This window comes from Sprattus sprattus (assembly GCF_963457725.1).
Source record: "Sprattus sprattus genome assembly, chromosome: 10".
Taxonomy (NCBI): domain Eukaryota; kingdom Metazoa; phylum Chordata; class Actinopteri; order Clupeiformes; family Clupeidae; genus Sprattus; species Sprattus sprattus.
Window position 1 is genome coordinate 23,081,715 of NC_137908.1, and position 14,756 is coordinate 23,096,470.

The following is a 14,756-nucleotide window of genomic DNA, read 5'->3' on the forward strand; positions in this document are numbered from 1 at the left end:
TAGACATTGTTTTGATAAGAAGGTCAGTTATTATTGATATATGTGATACTAACATTGGGCAACCACATCCTAGATCTCGTCAAGCAAAATGGACCATTCACTTGCCCAATGGACAAGCTAAAAAATATGTCAAACCGTGCTAGCATAGAGACACACACCATCCATATTATTTCTTGTGGCTGACGTGGATTAAAGCTGGCATACTTCAGCTGGTTGGAGCACACAAGGACAGCTATGGCACAGGTTCTGAGCACTATGTCACCACCTTTCGAACATTTTTGCAGTATCTGGATTATGAGGTTTACCTGTCCTTATCAACACTCTAAGGATGACAAATTGTCATATGCAATCATTCGATCACTGTGAAAAATGGAATGTGGGTTGGGATTGTTTATGTTTAAGTCCCAGCAGAAACAATAGTCTGATTACTGATTTAGATTGAACGTTATGAACTCTTCTGGAAGGAGATTTATAGTTACAAAATATGTAAATGAGAGTGATTCATCCATGCTGAATTTAATGTTGCGGTAATGCTGGGTTATGTTTGAGGGGAAAAGTGAAGAGTTATGTCTGTTTTCCCCTGACTAAGAAACATTGTTAAGGACCCCAACATCCCAGCGTTGCTTGTACAGCTGTCCACTCCACAACAGCTGAATAGCTTTCCAGAGATCAGAGACACATGCCGAGCCTGTGTTGCTTGTGCAGCTGACACCTCCCTATCCCCAGTCTTTCCTCTCGATTTCTCAGTTTGTCTTTATCTCCCCCCCCCCCCCCCCCCCCCCCCTTCCTATTCTGTCACCCATCCAGTCTTTTTCCTGGATGGTTACAGCCCTGACACAGGAATCTGTTGCTGTGACGTTTTGTTTTAGCTCTATTCCTGGGTGGACACAAGCTTGAGGCTTCCAGATAAAGCAAGTCAGTGACCTAGGGCCTATATCTGTCACTGATTGCATGAGCATATTGCACACTTCCCTCTGTGTTGTGAGATATACCTGAAAGTATTTTGAAAAACTGAAAGATGTCTGGCAATGAAAAGGCTACAACAAATCTGGACAAATATTTTTTTCCTAGTCTGTTAGCTTAGTTCAGCTTCTGCCAATTTCAAGCAAATGTCAACACAGGTTGCTAACACAGTTGTTATGATGTCAGAACAAAATATTTTTGCCAGAAAATATAAGTTTTATTTGTTGAACAAGGGTTTATTTTGGAGGTCCATATTGCTGTTTCGCACAAGCTCTCACAAAAAGTCTTGTATTAACTAAAAACACATAAATTCAAACACAACCCAAAGATACAGTCAGCAAGGTGTGTTACAGTTACATGTAAGGGAAACATACTCACAATAACCACATTAACCCATTTAGAATTATTATTTAGAATACAAAATATATAATTTGTTATATTTCAAAAAGGCAATATGGTCTTTTTTTGAACAGCCTGTGCTCATTTTTTGATCTAGTAAAAAATAAATAGCCAAAAAGGAGCTTGAAGAGGCGAGAATGTGGACAGGGCAATCTATGTGCATGTATGTCTGAAGAATGCCTGAACATTTTATTACAACGTTAAAAAATGAGATAATGATGGTACTTTTATGCATGTCACCAACATTTTTACAACAAAATTAAGCGGATTGCTAACCTGATGCTCCTGTTCATAAATTGCCAGCTTTAGGTTCTAACATGAAATAGTTTTAGTTTCCCTAACACTACTCTTTGCCTCTATACTCTGACTTGTAGCTGACTGTATCTATAAAATGTAATGCAATGTCATCATAGTTGAGTAGGGCAGCCATAGGTCAAGCCGATTATTAAGAGTAGTACTTTTAAACTACTTGAAATGGTCTGATGCATTCATAGATAAACATAGACCAAAACAGGGTATAGAAAAGTGTATTCTCTTTGCTGAAAAAGTTTTAGTTCAAAAGGTTCATGACATATTGTATTTATTCACTTTCCTTTGTCATTTTCCTTGACGTTCAAACAGATTTCAAACTTCAAATATAGGTAGGCGTAGTAAATACTGGAAGTTTGAGAGTTCAAAGAAGGGACCCAGAAGAGTATCTTCAACAGCTTCATACAGACGATAAGAGGCATGTGGATTTCGTGTTACCGGCTGCCATTCCTCTTATTGGAGAGAGGTTTAGCAAAGGACGATGGCCGCCCAGGCGTGGTGTGGTGCATCGTCTCCTGGTTCTAACGGGGAACCAAATTGTGTCTATAAAGGAGCGCCTGATGTTTTGAAATATCTATGGAAACTCATAAGGTATTGTGTGGAAAAAAGGAATGGGACAATTCCAAGGATGTGGTGTTGGGCAGGTGCTATTTTCATTCCAAAGAAGAACACTATGAACATAAGCCAATTTTATCAGTAAGTCTTCTTAATGTGGAAGGAAAGATCTTCTATTGTACTGTGCATTGGTTTGCATGCAGTTGAGATGGGCTAGGTGATCAAGACAAACAAATGTAGAAATATGGATAGATAGAGAGAGAGGGAGGGAAAGACATTGAGTGAATTTTCCTCCTCCATTGTGCCATCCCCCGTCCCCAGTGATGCGATCTGATTTAATTCTTCATGCTCTGAATCACCTTTTATATGGGACTAAAAACAATGTGCACAACCCAAAACAGTAGAGTGAACAAATGTATGATTAGACACCTTTGCACCTCTCAGTTCTGTCCGTGTGTTTGATTCGATTCCGTCCAATCACCTGCTGTTTGATTTCATTTGGACTCGATGGAGTAATTGAGTATTCCTGGTGTGTAGCGGACTAGCATATTCAAAAACTCTTTTGTGAGCCATCGTCAAATAAGCTGGTAGAATATATACCTAAAATGTACACTATCAGCAGGGTGTGATGTAGGCCTACAGTTCATTCAAAATCCTTTTACATACCGGGTATTTCCCAATACAAATGTTGTGCTGCTGTAGCCGTTAAAGTAACACTATGTAACAATTCTACCTTAAAAAAAAACAGCTTGAAAATGTTTTTGCCGCTACAATTACTTTTAATATGGAGAATGGCTTCTCCGCCATTGCCATCGGGGGTCTGTAGGGAAATTACTGCGGTCTGTAGGATTTCTGGAGCCGCCCGGTCCTTTGTGTCTGAACATGCACGAAGAGGATCGGGTAGCGATTTCGATTCAGAGCTAGCCATCTTTCTGCTGGATTAGAAAGTAGTTATTTTCTGTCATGCTTTGTCTTGTTTTGCACTTGCTTGATGTTTGACTGTGTTAGCATAGTTGTTGACTCATTAATTTGTCATAAACGAAGAAAGCAAATTTCAACCTTTTTCGCCACTAGGGGGAGCTCCAGGCCACTCCACTCCTTAGTGCTGCTTTAATGGCTATCAATTACTTTCACACTACGCCATGTAAGCCTCAACCTTAGATCTGAGTGGGGGGTTTTCAAAAAATGGGAGCACGTCTTTCACAATCGGCAAACAAGCAAGACTTCTGTAGCCTAACCTTTATGATTGTGTCACCCCAAGTTAAGGACAACTTGGTATCCATCAGAATAATATTATGAAGCCTAGTTGACCCTTGATTGAGATTTCAGTAAGTGTTTGATTAAGACCATTTTCATAGTATTGTATAAGTCTATGTGTTTTTTTATTCTTGATTTAGGAATCCATCTTAATTTCGTTGAACAGCATTGTATTGAAATAAAGGCTGTAGTTCTATTAAACTATACCCCATTACATACAGTATATTAGGGTAGGTGTATTATACAATTGTACTATACATGCACGAATCACATTACACATTTTTTAATAGTTGTTCAAGAGTAAACATATAGCCTACATTCAGGCTATCTAAAGGAAATCGATGGTGATCAGAATTTGTATGTGTTACATCATTTGTTATAACAGTTTGTACTAAAATGCCTTGGCATTCACATGAAGCAATAGTGAAGTTGCATAAAAGACGCTACCTAAACGTCAGCCTACTTCTTCATGTTAGTTTATCATGCCCCACAGAATGTGCTGTACAAGGACACCGCCACATAATTGTAATCATTAATATCACAAAACAGTTTTAGTAGCATTAAATAGAAGCTTCAGCCCTCATTGTGTGAATGGGTAGGTGTCTGAGGCCTCAATGAGTCTGAGTCATGGATGGGTAGGTGTCTGAGTGCTCAATGAGTAGAAAAGCTCTATATAAATGCAGTCCCTGTACCATTCTTTGCAGAACCATTCAGATTCCCTTAAACTTGACTTCTTTCCAATAAAATACATTATATGTAAAAGCACTTCATTTACTTCATTTAAGTGTGAGTGTCGGTCAGATGCAAGAATGGAAGTAGTTTAAAGCACATATTTGACATTAACACCTAATTATCTGAACTACTAATGTGGGAGGGAGAGGGGAAGAGAGGCAGCCTTCAGAACCAAGCCCCCCTCTGACGATGGCCTGTTATAAGCATTTGATTTTATTCAATTCAATTTTATTTAATTGTCTCAGAGCCAAGTTCCTGGACCCCTTAGTGCAAGCACAATGGCAGCAGGGGCAAGGAAAAACTCCCTGTGAGTCAGGAAGGAACCTTAAGCAGAACCACTGCACATAAGGGGGGACCCATCTGGTTGAGGTTGGCCGGGTGGAGATAGGAAGGGGGGAATGGGGGAAGGGTTGTGTGGCAAAAGGGGAAGGGAAACAGCAAGTGTTGTACACAGCATGCACTTGGTAGATGTACATAATATATATTCAGACATCCGGTGGTATATTCATGATACATACAAGACCAGTTAAATGGGTATACACTGTGTTCATAGGATTACTTTTACAGGGGTAAGGAGAGTAGGAACAGAGAAACGGTGGTGGCAATAATATATATTGTATATAAATGCTAGCATAGGGTATGGGGTAAGGCGTAAGTGTACGCCAGTACGGTGGCGGTGGGTGCAGTTGGCCGAGGGTTTCTACAGGTAGATCTACAGCAGCGTCCCATAGCGAAGATAGTCTAGATTAGGACAGAGAGAATATGCGTACATGTGTGTAGATGAGGAGTAGTGGGGGTGAGGAGCAATGTTTGGTTTGCTGCCTGGCTTGGTGTATGGGAATTTTATTTAGCATTTAGTTAGGTTTGGTACATGTGGAGATTTTAGTCATAAGCTTTTAAAAGGTCAAGCTTCAACTATGGTCAGGTGGATCCCTGAAAACCAAATACTTTTGCCAAACAGCGGGTTTTTTTGGACCAATAATATATGTATTTTCAGTAATAAAATATAAATAAAAATGTAAATATAACAAAATGTATATAATTTTTCATCTCGGCCAAATGTCTAAGTCGTGTTCAAGTTTCAACATAGTGTGCTTCGTGTCGTCAGTGAATACTTCAGCATTTGTGCCATGCATGGATAAATCTACCGTCCATTCCAACACGTCAGTCACACAGAAGAGTACAGTAGGCTACAGGTTGTTCCACCTCTTCAATAAACTCAGATGCCTAGCCCAACCAATACAAATATCCACAGTTGAATTAGAGAGAAATCTGCAACAAACAAACAAGCCAGTCGAATGAAAGGAACATGATGAAAGATGGGCATGAAAGATGGCCATTGCTCTCGTCCACTAAAAAGATACATTTGTGAAGACAAATTAGTTCACGAACAACACATCACTACTTCTGGGATTTTGGGAAGCAGAAAATAATGCACTTTGAGGCATTACCACCTTGGACATGCATCACTTAAATGCTACCCAAATGCCCAAAGGTCCTGCTGCAGTATACCTATGAAGTATGAAAGCACATTGTAAACAATCACTAGAATAGATACAGGTGAATAGTGGATGGATGAAGGTGGTGGCAGAAAATATGGAGTCAGGAAAACAAATCCTAGGTGGCTGTAGCATACTGTATATCCTAAGCACTGATAAGGGAAATGTTGCTTGATGTGGTCTGTGATGATTGGGTGTTTTGTGTCAACAGAGTGATAAAGGGAAGAGAGAGAGATCCCCTCCTTCCAGCTGTACTTGTACCAGCTGTACTGCCCACCAGTACTGCCAGCTCAACCTGCTGCCTCGGCCACTTTCATGCGTCTCCCTGTGCCACACTCAAACACCAGAATGAACTGTGAGCAGGACTTCGGAGAAGGGGGCATGAATGTGACCCTCACCCTCAGGCTGCTCATGCATGGGAAGGTAAGAATAAAACCCCTATCAGTTCTGGATACTCTGGATAGCTCTGTGTGCAATGCTAATGTATGTTCAAGGTAATGGTTATAATAAGTAGCTGTAAGTTGCTTAGTATGGTGACGCACCTTAGTTAGGGAAGATGTGACGGCAAATGAGTGGGAGAGGGATGTAGAGTGGGCTAGAGAAATTATCTCAGGTCAGAATCCTCGTGGGAAATACAGGCATTTATGGTATAGGATGCTGATGTGCAGCGATCCTCGTGGTAAATACAGCCATTTATGGTATAAGATGCTGATGCACCGCGGTCCTAGGGGGAAATACAGCTAATTATGGTACAGGATGCTGATTCTCTCCCCATTTTTATTTGGTAAAGTTTAACCTTGTTCTGTATGTAGTACTTTATCAGATTCAACGTTTCATGCTTTCATGTTATAGTGATATTAATCCCCCATTCTATCTTTTTGGCAAGGTTGAAAAAGACATTTTAATCTTGTTACAACTTTCCTTACTGAATAAAATAAGATAATGAATTTCAATTTAAGGGATAGAACAGTACAACAGTCATAGTCTAGGCAGGCCAAGTTAGATGGCTAGTTCACCATTACCACATTTTTGACAGTGAAGAGTGATAGGAAATGAATGAGAGTGGGATCGAGAAAGGTCTGTGAGTGGCATTTGTCCTTGTAAACCCGTGCACGATTATAATCACATTACATTACACTGTCCTCTACCTGTCTGACTTGCTGTATCTAGTGTGTGCTCAAACATACTGTGTTAGTGTAGTCCTAAGGGCTGTAGGCCACTACGAAGGGAGTTGAACCCACTCAGATTTAACTCAGGTTAAGGGAGGCAAATACCATAATTCAGCTCGTACCAACAGTTCTTGTCAAAGTATTGGACTTACAGGAGTTGGACCATTAAAACTGAGACACTGGCCAATATACTAACCTATCCGTGGCCTGGTGGCCAACCTTCACTGATTTCACATTCCATCAGTAAGAGCAGAGTGTGAAAGTTGAATTAGCAGAGCAATAGCACACAAGCTAATAGGAGACATCAGAGTTCAAAAGTGGACAAATTGTTGGTGCGTGTCTTGCTAGCGCATCTGTGACCAGGACAGCAAGTCTTTGAGGTGTTTTGAGAGCCAAGGTATGCAGTGTAATGTCGGCATACCACCAGGAAGGACGAACCACAGCCAACAGGAGTACCTGATGCAAGAGGAAGCTGTCTGAAAGGGTTGTCCAGGTTCCAGGTCCGAACCTAGATTGGATAAAAAAAAAAAACATAAAACCACAGCTGCCCAACTCACTGCAGAACTTAATGTGCACCTTGACTTTCCTGTTTCCACCAAAACTGTTTGTCAGGAGTTCCACTGGGTCAATATTCATGGTCAGGCTGCTTTAGCCAAACAGTCACTCGTGCCAATGCCAAATGTCGATTTCAATGGTGCCAGCAGTGCAAATATTGGGCTGTAGACAATGTCAAACATGTATTGTTCTTTGTGTTCTCACCTCACTGTCTTTCCCATATCTGGGATATTTACAGTGTGGAAAAACCCCAAAGAGGCTTACCAACCGGGCTGTTACATGCCCATAGTGAAGCACGGGGGTGGATCAGTGATTATTTGGGCTGCAGTATCATGACAAGTCCCTAAAACAAGTTAAACGTCTCCCATGGCCTGCACAGTCACCAGATCTGAATACTTTTAAGCTCCTTTGGGGTGTTCTGGAGAAGCAAGAGAGGAAATGTTGAAGTACGTTCTTGTACGTTTTTTTAATTAAAGACTGAAGTTTCAAAATGCTCCTTTTCAAAACTGTTTCAGAACACAACATGGTCATCACATTAAGGTAGAAATCCATGTTATCCAGTAAGCTTTATAAACCATTTGAACAAACATGGTGAGAAAAATTAAAATGCATACAGTATATGCTAACTGCTATCATTAGATTAGTCTTGTCCATTAGATGGGCTAGCATTTACATACATGTCGCTCTATCTCTGAGCTCAGAGGTTGTGGAGCACGCAGATCTATATTATAACAGTTGTCTTGTTTACCTTTCACAGGAGGTCGGAAGCATCATAGGGAAGGTGAGTACCTCTCCACCTTGCAGTTTTAGTGTTTGTTTTTGAGAACTTGGTTCAGATGTACAGTATGTGTTTGAGGGGAATTTCCTCCAGTTGTCATTGTGGAGTAGTATTCATATTTTCTAATTCTTGATTCAGAAGGTGCGGTATTGGGTTATTTACAAAGACTAAGGTTTAGGTTAAGTCTTTTTCTGACTGCTGGCTATCCAAACTAGAACTTACGTAATTAATGCATAATACAGCTCAGCCAGTTAAGTTAAGTCAGTACCTAGGCTTAACAAGATCAGTAAATTATTCCTGTTGGGCTGGCCACAATATAAGGTATTTGTTTGTATATAAAAATTAGACTACAACAGTCTATTCAGTTATTGTGGGAAACAAGGGTTTGGGTATTTAGCAAAAGCAACTTACAAAATCATGAGCATTTTTTATTAATCTTAACAGTTACAAATGGATAATGTGTAACATTAATGATTGTAGACAACAATATTAACAAGAACATAACCAACACCATTATTTTAAAAGGGAGATATCACAAAAACACTATCATGTGAAAATTGTTTTAAAGAAATTGGTCCATGAAATGATTCTTGAAAATAGCAAGAGGTACTGCAAATGAAAATGTCTGCGCTTCTTCTTGTGTCTTTATTGGCCAATCGAAAGCCAGACCTGCAGTCAAATTCTGGATCTTCTCTGGGTAATAGTGCGATACCTAGTCTAGAGATGACCAAAGTCTGTACAAGGAGATGAGCTGCATATTAAGACATAGGGTCTGATAATTAAACTCAACTAAGGACTATTCTGATAATTAAAAATGAATAAGGAATTCACAAAATGTTTTATTTGGTTCATTAATACATTCATTTATGTAGTTTTTCCCCCCTATATGCAGTGCAGTGCTGATGAAGTATGACTGGTCTGGTGAAATTTCATGTTTCATGTAGGAGACACTTGCCCCAATTAGCTGCACACTTCCTACTCTATGCATGCATAACATTAATGTAGGAAATGTCCTGATTTGGATAGATAACGTTAGCAAAGGAAGAATTTAACAGTAGCTATAGACATAATCTCTGTAGCACTAGGCAGAAGTTAAGTTAGTTGGTGCTGTTGAAGACATGGTTTGCATTTAGTAAATTAGTACCAGCACCCTATTTAAACGGCTAGCCTAGGCATGAATCCCTTCTGCATTCTGCATTCTATCTGAACCGGTTATCCGTTACAGTGCATAGTCAAATGAATTTGCCATGTGTTGCACTCACAAACTCATCAGCTGCACATCTCTGTTTAGTTTAGGGCATACATTCACATCACATCACTTATGTCCCAACATGAGAACAGGTTCAGTGCCTGGGGCTCTTGGACCCACACACAACCACACCGCTGCTGAAAAAAAATCATCTATGCTTTGCTGGTAGGGTAACATTTTGCGGGACGAAACTATAAGTATCCAGCAAGGATGCATGAGTGTATAATCTTGTAGTTCCTCAGTCAGTATATGAAAAACCCCATGTGCTCATGTTTATAGTCAAATTGGGTGTTTTCTCACATTTACTTGCCTAGTATGACCCAATTACGACTGCCAAGTTACCATGCTGTTATATGAATAGCTTTTTTTGCTACTTGGTCGGCCATCAAGAGCTGAAATGTGCATTTTGTTAAAGTAGCACAATGGAGGAATTGCTAATCGCTTACAAGATTCTAGCGGCTAAACCTGCAGATGATACGCAATTGTACTTGTCCTTCCCTGTGGCTCAGATTTCTGAGTGATATTTTTAAGTTTGGATGAGGGACCGTCTTCTTCAACTCAATCTTCCAAAAATTGAACTTCTGGTATTCCCAGCCAATCTGACATTCCCACAAAATATTAAATTCCAACTTGGTTCATCTTCATTGTACCCAACTAAAACGGTTCCATGGCAATGTTCCGAAAGCCCATTATTCCGACAGCCCGCTGTTCCGTATTTTTGAGCACAGCAACGTAAACCACTATAGCCCACATGCACATTCCAATGAATTGAACACAAAATCATAAACAAATAAATGCATTTATTTCACAAGCATGAACTTTAATTCAGATTATTATTACACACACATGGCATTTGCATCGCGATGATAAAAATACTTTTATGATAGCCAACGCATGCATTGTAGTGTTTGTAATGTCCTGCGACAATTTGCCGGTGATTTCCTTCGCACGAATGGTACCCCATATTCAAAACCAGAGTTGGCTAAATTAACCAATATTGCCTATGAAAAGTGATATGCGTGATAGCCCGGTAAGTTAAGTTTTGTGCCACTTAAAATATTTCTAAATTATGCCAAGGGGACATTTTTTTCGGAATATTGAGATTTCGGAATATTGGGCTTTCGGAACACTGGGCCGGCCCCACTAAAACGGCATGAAACCTCGGTGTGATGATTGATAACCAGCTTAATTTCTCTGCAAATGTAACAGGGTCTTGTCAATTAACTCCATAATATTTGGAAAATCAGCAGGGACGTGCACAGGAATTTTGAAGGGCCTTTGCTCTGCCCGGGAAAAAAAATGGCAACACGTTCATTTTTGTATGCACCGCCGCCACGCCCTGTCCCCTTGCACGCATATTCTGCCTGAAACTGAGAAATTGTCGATCACTAACCGCCGCCGCCACGCCCCCTTCCCCCCGCACACATATTCTGCGATTTTTTTTTATCTATGCCAACATGAAATCCGGCAGCCGTTATACTATTTAAAAAAAATTATAATTTCCTTCAGAGGGGCAACTTAAGTCAAGGAGGGCAGATGGGCAGTTGCCCGAGCAACCTTAGCCCTCTCCTGTGCACGTCCCTGAAAATTAGTTAAACAACTTCTTGTGTAGGCCCTCACTATTGCTATGCAATTTTAACAGACCTGCCTGCATGTGTAGTGAGACTGTTGCAGATGATTCTGAATGAGGCCTTTGGTCTTTGATCAGCCAAAGATTAGATTAGATTAGATTAGATTCAACTTTATTGTCATTGCACAGAGTACAAGTACTGAGACAACGAAATGCAGTTAAGGGAGTGAAGAGGACACATGTAACACCTCTGTCACTCTAGCTTATAGTACAGCTATGATTCCCTCTATTCCCCCTCTCAACCAATCTGCTCCTCCAATGAGCGTCGGTTCTCTTTGCCTTCTCTCAGCAAAAAGAGATTGTAGATTCGTATTTCCCATTTGCAAAAGTAGGTTCTGCATTCTTTATTTCATCTTAAACATAGATTACCTGAACAGCTCCCCTTTGCAGTATATTCAGTGATGGCAAATTGAAATAAATAAATAAATAAATGGCTGGTGCAATTCTGACACGACACAATGAACGACACAAACAAGGGTACATCAATTGTATTATTAAGTGGAAAGCCCTCTCACCCATGTCAAGGTACAAGCCACAGAGAGGGGTTTTGTGTTACTGTAACAACAAGTTCAACAGCACCCAACAAGTTTAACAATACAACAACAAACAAGCAAATGCACAGTAATTATAACATCAACAATAACATAAAATGAACTCGTATAACAAAGATTGAACATATTAGGAAATGTTGAGCTTAATTTAAACGTAACACTTAATTGGAAATCTCATTACTATATTCATATTACTGTACATAACTTTAAAGCATAACCCTGGGAAACTTGGAGGAAAGATGCAGTTCTGATGGAAGACCTTACCACACCTGCCACAGGTTACCACAGGATCCTTACCTTCCCAAACAGTTTGCCTGCAGTAGTAATGCACCTCAACCTCCATGACTTGGACAGGTACAACAGGGGTGCTTCTCACCACACTGGGGTATGCAACTTGCAATGACAAACAGTCCACAATCTGAACTGCCTACCTGCTGCTGCATTTAAGGCCACTGCACATGACAGCATTCCCTAAAAACTTAAGGAGACAAACTACCTGGACTATGAACTCCTCAGAGTAGGTTGGTTTTAAGGAGTCTGGTTGCAGCAGACGAGGCGCTGTCGAGCGGCTGTTCCCATAAATCCATGTAAATGTTCGTCATTCACAAGATTGTTTGATAACCCCCTGAAAAAGTTGTATAAATGTTTTCCCATGTGTTGTCTATCTGCTCATTATACATTGTTTCTCCAAAATCAGTTTGATCTCTGAAATACTGTGTTCATTAGTGTTTTCAGGACATATTGTAGCAACCCTTAATCAGAGATAGGCAGTATTTCAATTACTTGTATTTGAAATACAAGTTAATTTGCTTTTGAGTATTTTGTAATTTGTATTTGATAGGGCCGATAAAAAATTGAATGTAATTTGTAACAAAATACTTTAGAGTGGAGTAATTTTGTATTTAAAATACTCAAATTACTTTCTCCAGTGTTTAGGCAGAAGGAGATTTTTTTTCTGTCGGATTCTACCATGAGACCATCTGATCTGCCTCTGAATTGTCGAATCAGTCAATTTGCCAAAGGTGTTGCTTCTTATGGCCCGCCCCTTTTTGGGGCGAAAAGGAAATCACCCCAGAGCTCTCTCATGACTCTCTCATGATCAATTTTTTTCACAAAACAGGGTTGTAGTCGAAAACTTAGAAAGCTGTCTTGATCCTTGTCAATTTATCTTCATTAGTACACCGACTTAAAGCAGGTTCTTTCAAAGAGCGAATCGAGTTGTTGCACTGAACGTTAGCCATCTTGACACAATGTGACTTGATGAAAGCCTTGTGATGTCCTTACACGCAATTAGAGCTAAGGTCCGGGACGCAATCTGGCACTCTGCGCCTGGGCGAGACTCTCCACTTTGTGAATGAGGCGCACCTCACCTAGGACGCGATCTGGCACTCTGCGCCTGGGCAATACTCTCCACTTTGTGAATTAGTAGCACCTCACCTAGGACGCGATCTGGCACTCTGTGCCTGGGCGAGACTCTCCACTTTGTGAATGAAGCGCGCCTCACCTAGGACGCGATCTGGCACTCCACGCCTGGGCGAGATGCTCCACTTTGTGAATGAGGCGTGCCTCACCTAGGACGCGATCTTGCACTCCGCGCCGCATTGCATAGAGGCAGGGGCCCGGGCGCACATGAGACTCTTATTAAAGTTCTTAGCCTACTATAAACGTTGTTGAGACTCGCACTGAAGATCTTACTCATTCTCACAGAGACAAAACAAATAGCTACACGGTCATTTATCTGTGTGATGTCACATGTGTGCGCCAGTGTTGTCAATCACATGTGGGGGCCAATGTTGTCAAAGATAATCTGTAACTTGTGAAAATTGTATTGTTAAACAGTGAGTACTTTGGTAGATTAAAGTATAAACCTTGAATACAAATGCTAGTACAACTTCTATACGTTATCTGTAAGATGGTGAGTGTGCAGTGGTAATGTAAGTTGGATTCGTAAAACGTATTTTAGGAAATAAATGACATTGCTTGACGTGTAGCTATTTGTCTCTGTTTTGTTACCGACTTTCAACTTAATAAAAATCTCAACAACGTTTATAGTAGGCTACGTGTATTGTTTTGTCTCTGTGAGAATGAGTAAGATCTTTAGTAAGAGTCTCAACAACGTTTTTAGTAGGCTGAGATCTTTAAAAAGAGTATCATCGGCGCGGAGTGCCAGATCGCGTCCTAGGTGAGGCGCGCCTCATTCACAAAGTGGAGTGCCAGATCACGTCCTAGTCCTTACCTGGCAATTACGTATGACGAAAGCACAGTGGGGATAGCCCTCCCGGAAGCCATAGAGATTGCAATGAGAGCCCTGTGGCACTGACATGGGCCCATCATAATAGCCTGCACCTGGCCCCGTGGTTACTATGTTACGCCACTGAATAGCCCAAACCTGAATGTTCTGCTATATCAAATTGTGAGAAAACTGAAAATTCAGAAAAAGTATTTCCTGTTTTTTAAAAATACAAAATACATGTATTGTATTTTGTTACATTTTCTGGCATCAGTATTTTGTATTTTATTTTGATACATTTATTTGAGGGGTATTTTGTATTTTGTATCAAAATACATTTTGATGTATTTTTGCCCATCTCTGCCCTTAATGTGTATTGTACATCAAAAGTACATTTTCCTGCGCCTCGCAAGGTTGCAATATAGCTAAATTCACCTGTCTTTACAACGGTAAGGGGGGAATGAGGTCTGTAATCGGGCCCGTCTAGTCATGTACGCCGCTGGGCTTAATCATAAGACACACACACATTCGAACCAAATGCCTCGCTATGCTTATATGTTCTGACAACACCAATGAAGAACGTACCCCTCAGTTTTCAATTTTTGGCTCATTTTACCCTGGTGTACTATGGGGCTTGTCTTTTCTGCTTTTGTATTCTTGCCATTTCATTCGGTTGAGGTGGTGCCCTTAAGATATTCTCTGTCAGTTGGTTGATGTGGGCTGAATGTGCATTAATGTGTGGTTTCCTCCATTAGGATATGAGCCCATGACCTTGGAGCCTCCGAACTATACGTGACCTTAAAAAAGCAACTTCAAAATATTTTTGATGGTACACTGACCTGTAATAGGGAGAATAGTGTCATCACCCTTCTGGGCCCTG

The 14,756-nt window shown here is 40.5% G+C and overlaps 1 protein-coding gene across 1 annotated transcript in view; it reads left to right on the forward strand.

Moving 5' to 3' along the window:
- The window catches only part of pcbp4 (poly(rC) binding protein 4), a 68,066-nt gene that overhangs the window by 24,786 nt on the left and 28,524 nt on the right, over nucleotides 1-14,756 (forward strand). Inside the window, exons 2-3 of the mRNA XM_080845878.1 lie at nucleotides 5,926-6,137; nucleotides 8,196-8,219. Coding sequence (XP_080702004.1) covers nucleotides 6,030-6,137; nucleotides 8,196-8,219 — 132 coding nt within the window. The 5' untranslated portion in view covers nucleotides 5,926-6,029. The remainder of the gene's footprint in view (nucleotides 1-5,925; nucleotides 6,138-8,195; nucleotides 8,220-14,756) is intronic.